This window comes from Sinocyclocheilus grahami, unplaced genomic scaffold (assembly GCF_001515645.1).
Source record: "Sinocyclocheilus grahami isolate Dianchi unplaced genomic scaffold, SAMN03320097.WGS_v1.1 scaffold161.1, whole genome shotgun sequence".
In the NCBI taxonomy this organism is placed as follows: Eukaryota; Metazoa; Chordata; class Actinopteri; order Cypriniformes; family Cyprinidae; genus Sinocyclocheilus; species Sinocyclocheilus grahami.
The window spans coordinates 856,379-867,788 of record NW_015505340.1 but is presented as its reverse complement, the minus strand read 5'-3'; the positions used below and the strand labels follow the sequence as shown (position 1 = coordinate 867,788).

At 38.3% G+C, this 11,410-nt stretch overlaps 1 protein-coding gene across 1 annotated transcript in view; it reads left to right on the top strand.

The window, feature by feature from the left end:
• The first annotated feature begins 411 nt into the window (after window positions 1–411).
• Window positions 412–11,410, top strand: part of LOC107592960 (neurofibromin-like) — a 23,827-nt gene continuing 12,828 nt past the window's right edge. The window contains exons 1-3 of the mRNA XM_016282548.1: window positions 412–693; window positions 9,468–9,611; window positions 9,895–9,978. Of these exons, the coding sequence (XP_016138034.1) occupies window positions 634–693; window positions 9,468–9,611; window positions 9,895–9,978 (288 nt within the window). The 5' untranslated portion in view covers window positions 412–633. The remainder of the gene's footprint in view (window positions 694–9,467; window positions 9,612–9,894; window positions 9,979–11,410) is intronic.

Genomic DNA, 11,410 nt, shown 5'->3' with positions numbered 1-11,410 from the left:
GACAGACAGACAGCTAGATAGATAGATAGATAGATAGATAGATAGATAGATAGATAGATCCCATAAAAAACATATAGTGTCTATTCCTCTTATAAATGGTCCGATTCTTCAGTAGCATTTCTGCGCATGCGCAGCACTCAGACTGAAGCCAGAGAGAGAGAGAGAGAGAGAGAGAGAGAGAGAGAGAGAGGCTGAGGCATTGAGGAAAGGCCTTGTTTTCAGATCAAACCTCCTGAATTTGTGTGAGAACCACACAGGAATGTTTTCCTCTTGCGGCTGGTTGACACTCATGGCACACACACTTGCAGTGGAGGGTGGACACGGGACGTCCAGATTTACGGAGGTGCGCAGACTGGAGAGAGAGAGAGAGAGAGAGAGAGAGAGAGAGAGAGAGAGAGAGAGAGGATTCAAACTTCCGGTGGTGTGTCATGGCGGCCTGGTGGAGTATGCTTGAAGTGAAAAACTAAACCAAACCCCCCTCCTCCCTCCACCTCCTCCTCCGTTCTCCTCCTTGATTATTTTTGCGGAGAGGTTTAGGGGGTATTTTGTCGCATCCGGGGCGAATCGAGAGCAGGAATAGGGATCGCAAAAGTGATTGATAGGAGACATAGCGGCGCGCGCACCCGCCTGAGCATGGCGGCGCACAAGCCCGTGGAATGGGTCCAGGCCATCATTATTCGATTCGACGAACAGGTAAAGAAATCACTGCTGGGGGGATTTGACATTTCAAGGCCAAAAAAAGCGAGCATGCAAACGATGCATACGCGTTGTTTATGTTGAAGATGCGAGGTTGGTGGTTTTGGGCTTGCACTGGCTAAATACAAAACGTGCATGTCTTCATTCAGGCCTGATGTGTTGCATTTGGCAGCAAAAGCCAAATATTGGGCAGTGGGGTCGTGATTGATTTGATGAATGTTCAGCTGAGTCGCTCGCGCGCACTGGCTAAATATAAACAAAAGGAATCAGACTCCCTCCGTGCTTGTTGACATACAGAGAGATGAAATAGCATAGCTGAAGCAGCCTACAGTCCTGTGCATGCAACCCTGTTTAAAAGACTAATCATGTCAGTTTATCAATGTTCTATGTTTTTGAATGTTTTCTGAAACGGGTTTGATTGCAAAAACGCCTCTTCTGAGCCTGAAGAGGCAATGACAGCACAGGGTTTGTGACAGGCTCCTTATCATACGTAATTTTTCACGAATTTAACATGATTGTCTGTAGATTCTGTTTCTTAGAGCCTTAAAAGTGCACTCAGCATTTTTTTTTGCTAATCAAAAACGTGTCATCTAAAGAAATGAATAGCAGTTTTGAAGGATGTCATTATAATGATGCACACTATCATGGGGATATTAGTATTCTGACATTTTATTATACTATTGGGACGAATTAGAGACAGTTAAACGTAAACATACCAAGTGCACTTTTGATAAACATCAGTACTAATAAATAGCTGGGCAGTTAAGAGCTATCTTCTTTTTTTTTTACTGTTTTGATGTACATGCATCCCTTTGGCCCTGCTGTCACAGCCAAAGTGGTTGTTTTTTGTCCCTTCCCCTTTTAAAAAAAAGTGCTTAATTGTATTGAATATACATTTGTAGTGTACTTCAAATCTTAAATTTATATTTTCAAAAATTGTACCTGCATGTGATATAATATTAATGAAACAAAAGGCCTCTTAAGTGTGCTTAAAAAGAGTACATTGTCATGTTGTTCCTTAACACACTCACATACATTTAAAAATTTTGAAATAATGCAAAATTAAAGGTTTGACTTTAAAGTACAATTTAAATCATTCTGTTTGAATAATCTTTGGTTGTGGTAAGAAGAACTAGTTGATGTGTTGACTAAGATACTAAAACACTTGTATAGTACTGAATTTTAATTTGAACTCTGGTGTGTTTTTCAGTATTATATTTGCAATATCAATTTCATCATTGCAAATGTGTAATTATGAATATATTTAAATAACTGACATACAAGCTTCAATAGAAAAAAAACAAACAATACACTTAAATGCTTGCTTGCTTGTACATTCAGCAGTACACGTAAACCAGATATCAAAAACAATGGATCTGCTTGAAAGCACTTTTAAGTTTAACTAATTGCATTTAATATAAATTTAAAGTAATATTATTATATTACATTTTCATTTGACATGCAATTAAGTGCCCAAAAACATTACATTGAGTTTGCACTATATTCTTTTGTAGTATATTATTTCTGTAATAAGTACTGTTTTTAAAAGTATGCTAAAGTATACTCCCTTTTTTCCCCGACCCCACAAGGGTGTGCTTGTCAGTCTAAAGTTTAGAGGCTTTTCACAGGGTCCGGCTGGCGCTGCAGATTAGGGGCTCATAACAGTTTAATGAAAGTGTGAAAAGGAGTTTAGGCTAAGCCGGTTTAGTGCTTTTGAGATCAGAGAGCTTAAGGCACTTGTTTGGTGAAAGCATAATACGTTTTGAAGCTTCTTGCACATTTCTTGCTCTGTATGTTTTCATGACTTGAATGACTGCTCACCGCAATTGCAAGCAGATCATAAGTTGCAGAATTCCTGAATGGAAACTACCGGATAACACTAGGATCGATTGTTTAAGCTGATCGTCAGTGACGTGTGGCTTTTTCTTTCTTGCAATAGGCAAGTTATCCGTGGTGGTTATTGCCTTGTCAGCAGCTGTACGAATGCAAAGAGCACCTTGAAACAATGACCTCACAGATGCCATTGCATGGTCATGGAAAACTAATCTGTCCTCTCTCTGGGGAGAGGTCTGAGTCAGGAATGAGAGGTTGATGATACATTGTGTTCTACATAGATTTTGAAGAGTGTTTACATGTATGAAGATGACACTTGTTTGAATTAGGGATGCACCGAAATGAAAATTCTTGGCCGAAGTGGAAACCGAACAAAATGAAACACTGGGCCGAATACCGAACACGGTTTTTCAAGTTTTTTCCCCCATGTATTTTGCCAATTTTTTTCACCATTGCATAAATTAAATAGCCAAATGTTCTTTTTACTGTTTTGCCTTGCTTTTCAAAGAAAAAAATCAATTACAAAACAACAATTTAAAAATATTTAACACTGAACATTTGTAACAATCTAGCAGACACTATTCCAACAAAGCACAATTTAACTTAAAATTAATAAGTTGGTAAAATAATATTTATTAGGCCATCAGACTCCTTTCTTGAATCAGGCATGTATTTTTTAAATTTTTTACTGTACAATTAAAAGCTGCCTTGCTGAGAAGAGACTTCTTTTAAAATATTACAGATCCTAATTTGAACACTGTGTGAATGTAATAATAAATGTGTTAACCGAGATAATAAATGATTATTATCATTATTATTGTCTTACTTTTTATTTTATTTTACAGAACAACAGTAAAATTACAATACTAACATTTATGAATGTTGATGGAGTTCTTGCTTTTTCTCAACTTGATTTATAAATGAGTCTCATTACGAATACGTTGTACATATCGCATTGTCACATGCCTTGTAAAAAATCATAAAAATGTGACTGAGCAACTGACGAGCGCAGATATTCCTCGCGCTTTGGACTTTGAACCCTGGTAAAGCAGATAGCAAGCAGATAGCGCCGCGAGTTTGTGCAGTGCCGTCAGAATACATGCAATTCGAGCGTGAAAACATAACGTTCTGCAGTGTATTTAATTGTTTAAGGCCATTTCACGATTTCAATCATCATACCTCTTCTCATCGAACTTGCTTTTTCGACAGCAGATTTATAAATGAGTCTCATTACGAATACGTTGTACATATCGCATTGTCACATGCCTTGTAAAAAATCATAAAAATGTGACTGAGCAACTGACGAGCGCAGATATTCCTCGCGCTTTGGACTTTGAACCCTGGTAAAGCAGATAGCAAGCAGATAGCGCCGCGAGTTTGTGCAGTGCCGTCAGAATACATGCAATTCGAGCGTGAAAACATAACGTTCTGCAGTGTATTTAATTGTTTAAGGCCATTTCACGATTTCAATCATCATACCTCTTCTCATCGAAGACACATTATTTTGTGTATTTGGTGTAACAGAATATGTTGACATGCTTTAATGTTCAAATAAGTATTTTTCAAATACTGTACATTATTGTAGGTCCCCTATGCCCCGCCTCTCTCAAACGCTTCGATTTCTACAAAGTCCCTCCTTCCGACAAGCACAGTCTGCTCTGATTGGCCAGCTGACCCAGTGCATTGTGATTGGCCGAACACCGCAAGCACTCGTCGGAAATGTAATGCCCCTTACCATAATCGCGAGCGTCATCTTTCAAAATAAATGTAAAGACAGTAAATAATGTCATTAGTTTTACCATCAGTTCAAGCCCGAAAGGGGAACAGACGCAGTAATGGTGCAGTACACAAGCCGCGGTTAAGACAGCTGACTCTGTCGTGATGTGACCCTCTCTCTCTCTCTCTCTCTCTTTTGCTTTCGCCTAGAAACACACAGCGTCTCCCTGACATGGCTGCTTCAACACTAACTGCGGTTACTGAAACCACGCCGCCTTTCTTTGCGTGAAAATTTGGGCCGCATTATGCAAATATTTCCACATAGTGAGGTAGATATGTGGGGGCGTGTTAGAACGAGCCGTTTTAGGGGGGCGTGGCAGAGTCTTAACTTTGATAAAGAATATCTCTTTGGTTTTGAGACTTTAGTCTTTGCAACTTCAGGGATCTTATCTATGCACAATCAGCTTGTAACACTCCAAAGAGAAAGGAAAACTTGAAATTGCATGCGCAACCATATGACCCCTTTAAAAGTTGATAAATCAATTTAGATAAATTTAAGGCCCTTTATAAGAATTAAAAAGTCTTAAATGCCATTTTCCAAGGTATTAAATTTTACATCATATTTTCATTATGTATATTTGTCTGAATAGTGGGGTTTTGTGTAGTTTATTTATGGAATCCCGCAAGATTTGACGTCATCCGTTACGGCACTCACTGACTGACTGCACCACTGCGTGATAGCGCGGGGCTTGTTGATCCCGCTCTCGCTGAATTTCTGACCATATTGTATATAATTTTTGCGTATCAGGGCACCGCTATCAATATGTGAATGAGCAGTCGCAGTTCACTTTCAATTTCGCGATCGCGTGCACACTGTGTAAAGGGAGCACATATTACGATACAAGATATTTGTCAGTGAGCTCGGGATCTGTTGAGGAGCAAATCCTCCAACATCTTTGTCAGTTATCTCTCCTTACTTTTGACCCGTGATCAGTCAAATCTGACTTCTGCAGCTTGAGTTGGATGCAGGGTTGTTGTTGTTTTTTTCCACGACGTTGGGCTGCTTTTAAACTGTTGCCATGTTTTGATTTTCCCCAGTAAGTTAAAGGTTTGAAATATTGCTTAAATTACATTTGGTTGAAATGCTTGTACTGAAACGTTTTGCATTCCACCTGTAATAAAACTGTGCTAAATGTTTTGGGCCACACTAGTAGCAAGCATTTGAGCTGTGTTTATGATAAATGTGCATAACATTGGCTGTAAAATATGTATTTTAGGGATGGAAATGACATTTTTATATTTGGGACATAATTGCGCTACTTTGGGCTGATTTTTTTACTAGCATGGGCTTGGGATGCACAATTAAAATTAGTAGGGATGCACGATATATCGGCCACCATATCGGTATCGGCCCATATCGGCTCATTTTTTCTGTTATCGGTATCGGCCTGATAAGAAAATTTGGCCGATATCTTAAAGCCGATAAAAAATATGTATTTTAGGGATGGAAATTGCATTTTTATATTTGGGACATGGTAATTGCGCTACTTTGGGCTGTTTTTTTTTACTGGCATGGGCTTGGGATGCACAATTAAAATTATGTAATAGTTGTGATCATTATTTTACCTTCCATGATAATTCAGACACGATCAGGTGCAGTACTGACGCTCTGTCAAGTCTGCATCAAATCAAGCACTCCGTAATCACAGGTAAACTGTCTGATCACTCAGATGTTTGTCATGATATGAAGCTATGGTTTGCAGACATAAGAGTTGATGTGACAAATACATCTTTTGAATATACTGTGCGAACTCATTGCCCCGTTAGCTCGGAGAGCTTTATTTTCCCTCCTCAATAAGTTTTGTCAGTTGTTTTGTTTATTGGTCTAATTCTTGTTTCTTGGGTTGCATTGGTTAGTCACTCAATTAATTCTCTTGTGCTTCGTTCCCCCCCTTCTGAATTATGTTGCATTGATAAGGCGTTCGAAGTAAGTATCTGTATCTTAAAAACAGTATATAGTAAATGTAAGTTAAAGTGTCGCAGATGTAACCGGTTAAAACTTGTAGTGGCGATGAGGTCTTAAAATGTTTGGAAAGAGTCTTAAAGTTTCAAATGCTTCCACACTGCTGACATGTTTGTTGCATTATAATGAGTGCATGCCTCTCACTCTGCGCTGGCTGCTATTTGATCGCGTCACGTCATTGTTCGGTACAATTTATTCGGTCTTTTCGCTTATTTGGCTGAACACCGAAAGAGCTTTTTTTGCTATTTTCGGCCGAATAATTTCGGTTGCCGAACATTCGGTGCATCCCTAGTTTGAATAGATTTTTTTCTTTTGGATGATGTACGAACGTAAGGGAACTTTATTGGTGGTGTTAGGTAGTTTCTGATCGGTTATTTTTGTTGTAAGAAGCTTAAAGGCATAGCAAAAAAATTTACTTATCTTCATATCGTCCCAAACCTGTATGACTTTAATGAAAGTCACTGGGGCTCAACGTTGTTTGGATTCCAACATACTTTTGTGTTCTACAGAAGAAAGAAAGTCATACAGGTTAGAATGACATGAGGCTGATAAATGATGAGAATACTTTCATATTTAGGGGAACTATCCTTTTAACATTAGATTTGGTCAAATTGTAGCAATATCCAGGAAAAAGGCTAAATTATATATTTTTTTCCTGCCGTTTTGGAAGGACCCTTCCAACTGATGTGACAGGGGTGGAAAGTCATATTTTTCTTGAATGGTGGCCCATAAAAGTTTAACCTAACTGTAATTTTAAAGTTGATTTACATTAAATATTTTTTATTGTCTGTGGTTTCTGTCAATATACCATCCATTCTTCATAGCACACATGAGTATGGCAGGTTCTGCCAAAGTGCACATAAGGGAAGCGATTGGTCCCTGACCTTTCTGGAATTTTAAACCATTCCTGGGAAACAAAGTGCTCACTGTCCATCGGGATCCTGCATTAAAATGGATGTCAACAGGGCTGGGCTATGTGTTCTGTGAGAGTGCATGTGTTTTATGAGTGTATAGACAGTGTGTGCGCCGGTTCTTCTCCGGTCTTGAGACTTTCATTTCCAGCCACGCGCTTTTCTCTTAGGGCCACACAGTAGTTGGCCGGAAAGAAGGAGGGAACCTCAGGGTTTCTCAGAGTCTTTCTGACATGCCGACGCACTGGCCATTGCTATTGTCAGGACACTTCAACCGGTAGTTCCTCGCAGCACAAATATAGGCCTACATGGCTTAAGCAGATTATGAGCTAAGATTTGTTGAAATATCAGATTTAATAACGGTTTAATCTTTCTTGGGCCAATTTGACACATTTCTGAGTGATGATATTTGTATGTTTTAAGGAAACAGACCATTACTGACTAGTCTGCTAAACTGTCCAGTTGTTAAGTTGACACCATTGATGGTCTGTTCTTGGGCTTTGCATGATTGTATTCAATATAATCACTGTGTATTTTGCAGTGGTTTTGTTTGTGTTTTAAAATGTAAGCAACATTGTGAATATATTGATTATTCTTGTAATTATCAAAATAGTGTCTCAGATCGTTTAATTTTTCAATTTTTCCATTTAAAATTAATCTTTTCAAACATTACATTTTAATGAATTGATTTAATTTGCTTCCTCACTTAGTCTCTGGACTTAGTCTCTTCAAATGTTTTTTTTTTTATGTTTTCGAAAAAAGTCTCATATGCTCACCAAGGCTGCATTTATTTAATTAAAAAATACAGTCAAAATATAATATTGTAAAATAGACCAAACATAAAAGGAGTAATTTATCCTCCCAAAAAAACAAAAAACAAGATTAAGCTACTCACTTTCATGTTGATACTTCTTTGATACTTAATACTTCTGCAATAATTTATATACAGTAAAATATTAAATATAGATTTGTATAAATTTATAATATCCAGTTTGCATTTTATTGTGTATTTTACTTTATTTATTCCTGTGATGGCAAAGCTGAATGAAAGTCTTCAGTGTCACGTGATCCATAAGAAATCATTCTAATATCCTGATTTCTTATTATCAGTGTTGAAAACAATTTAAATCTGATCACTTTTGTTCAGTTGTATGCATCCATGCTTAAGAAAAGTATTAAATAATATTTTTTTTACTGACCTTAAACTTTTGAAGGGTATTATTTACAGTCAGATGCTATTTAGAGAATGAATTTCAAACTTTTGTTGGCTTTTTTTTCTTCTTTTCACTTAATTAAATAGAAAGTACAGGAAAGATTGAAAATGATGGTGAGAAGTGTGGAGGACAGAACTGGGATATGTTACAACTTTGTCTGATTTAAACTTTTTTTTGGCAAATAAGCACTACAGCTTAATATATTAGAGCAGTTTGTTGGCATTCACGAGTTGTTCGCAAGCTGTATAACTTCTTGAAGTCAAAGTTCTTTTGATCCAGAGAGGAGCCATAGTAGTTGGAAACAGTGAAGACCAATTCCTCATCAGGGAACGCTTAGAGGGGGGAGAGGCCTCCACCCCCGCACTCCACATACGCTTCATTAAGACGGCCAGGCCATGTGTGCTTTCAACACTCCCACTGCACAGACTTTAACTGCTTGTGTGTGTTGGAGAGAATAAGAGCAGATGTGCTGGCCCGCAGGTGTGCAGCACAGGGCAGAAGTCTGGAGAGCTGGAGTTGCTTTGTTTTAACACTTAAAGTTTGAGCGTTTAGACCCAGGATGGATGGGTTGGTGCATTAAGTACTTGGATGTTCTCTCAGGGGTGGGTGTGTCAAATTTAAGACCGTTCGACCTCTCGCTCTGCAGTCTGTGCGTCCCACATGTTACAAGCTGTTCTCCACCCAATGCTCTGAATAAAGCCATAACACAGGCTTTGAAAGCTGGGCCACAGGAACCCAACGTTCACACCTGTTAACCAGACCCAAGAGTTCTCCATCTTAACTTCCTTTGATACAACTGTAAATATAATGGTTAGTTTTGTGCTTTGGGTTATTTCTTAATGACTATAGTTTATAGTGTACTATAGTTTTTAAATTGATCCGATTATAATTTACTTGAAATTAATTGAAAGTATATTTGAAAACAAATCAGCTGTTGGTCAAATAAAAAAAAAATAGACTACCATTCAAAAGTTTGAGGTCAGTAAGATATCTTTTTTAGTGAAATTAAATGGTGGTTTCAGTTGCTCTCTTTTTCTCTCTATCCCTCTTTCTCTGTCTGTCTCTCACTCACAGCTCCCAATTAAAACAGGACAGCAGAATACCCACACCAAAGTGAGCACAGAGCACAATAAAGAATGTTTGATCAACATCTCCAAGTACAAATTTGCCCTCGTCATCAACGGTCTGACCAACATACTCAAAAATGTGAACAACATGGTAAGTCCATGTCTATAACATTCAAGTTTCCCATCTTGATAATTGAATTTTGAAATTCCAGTCACTCTGTTATGAGAGAACTGCCTTGGCATTGCACAAATAAATCCAAGATGGCAGATAAAAATGAACCATTTTAACAAATATATGCCGGTGTAGTGTTTTTATGCTTAGTGTTACACTGTTAGCTTAGGAACATGGTCATTTCAAACTCTATTGCAATCAATTGAGACAAGTGTCTTCTAGTCTTGCTAATGTCACATTTCTGTGTGTCTTTTGTTCATAGCGGATCTTTGGCGAAGCCGCCGAGAAGAACCTCTACCTCTCCCAGCTGATTATCCTGGACACACTGGAGAAGTGTTTGGCAGGGGTGAGCAGCTCGTCCTATCTCACAGTGAACTTTATCCGACCTGTCGCTTGTTTTGACTGTCTTACGTCCTGCCATTGCTGTGGTTTCACCTTTGTTGCTGAACGCAATGCAAAATTGCTTTACAATTGTTTCATAATTGCCTATCCACATCTTGACCTAAAAGTTTTCATAAATTTTATTATAAATTTTGATAGATAATGAAAGTAATTTTTATGGGTTTTTTTTTTTCTGATCTGATCTTGTCCCTTTGGCGAAGCCGCCGAGAAGAACCTCTACCTCTCCCAGCTGATTATCCTGGACACACTGGAGAAGTGTTTGGCAGGGGTGAGCAGCTCGTCCTATCTCACAGTGAACTTTATCCGACCTGTCGCTTGTTTTGACTGTCTTACGTCCTGCCATTGCTGTGGTTTCACCTTTGTTGCTGAACGCAATGCAAAATTGCTTTACAATTGTTTCATAATTGCCTATCCACATCTTGACCTAAAAGTTTTCATAAATTTTATTATAAATTTTGATAGATAATGAAAGTAATTTTTATGGGGGGTTTTTTTCTGATCTGATCTTGTCCACTATTAGTCTGTTTCTTTTACTATGCGAGGCTGTAGAAATAAACTGAATGTAGTGAACTTTTTAACTATGCCCTGGTATAATCGAAACTGTAAACTGCCATTCAAAGGTTTGGGATCAGTAAAAATTCAAAAGTCACATTAAAGGGTTACTCCACCCCAAAATGGAAATTTTGTCATTAATCACTTACCCCCATGTCGTTCCAAACCCGTAAAATCTTCGTTCGTCTTTGGAACACAATTTAAGATATTTTGGATGAAAACCGGGAGGCTTGTGACTGTCCCATTGACTTGTCAAGTAAGTAAAGGGTTACTCCACCCCAAAATGGAAATTTTGTCATTAATCACTTACCCCCATGTCGTTCCAAACCCGTAAAATCTTCGTTCGTCTTTGGAACACAATTTAAGATATTTTGGATGAAAACCGGGAGGCTTGTGACTGTCCCATTGACTGTCAAGTAAGTAACACTGTCAAGGCCCAGAAAAGTATGGAAGACATCGTCAAAATAGTCCATCTGCCATCAGTGGTTCAATCTGAATTTCATGAAGCGACAAGAATACTTTTTGTACGCAAAGAAAACAAAAATAACGACTTTATTCAACAATTTGTCTCCTCCGCGTCACCGTAGCGCCATTTAGGAGAGTATCCACTGAACGTAAACTGCGTATGCTGTTCTGTGTCAGCCGCACCACACGGATAAGCTGTATTCGTTCAAATCAGTGTAAATGAACGTAGAAAGCGTATCCGTGTGGTGCGGCTGACACCGACAAGTAGAACAGTATAAGCAGTTTACGTTCAGTGGATACTCTCCAGAATGGCGCTATGGTGACGCGGAGGAGACGAATTGTTGAATAAAGTTGTTATT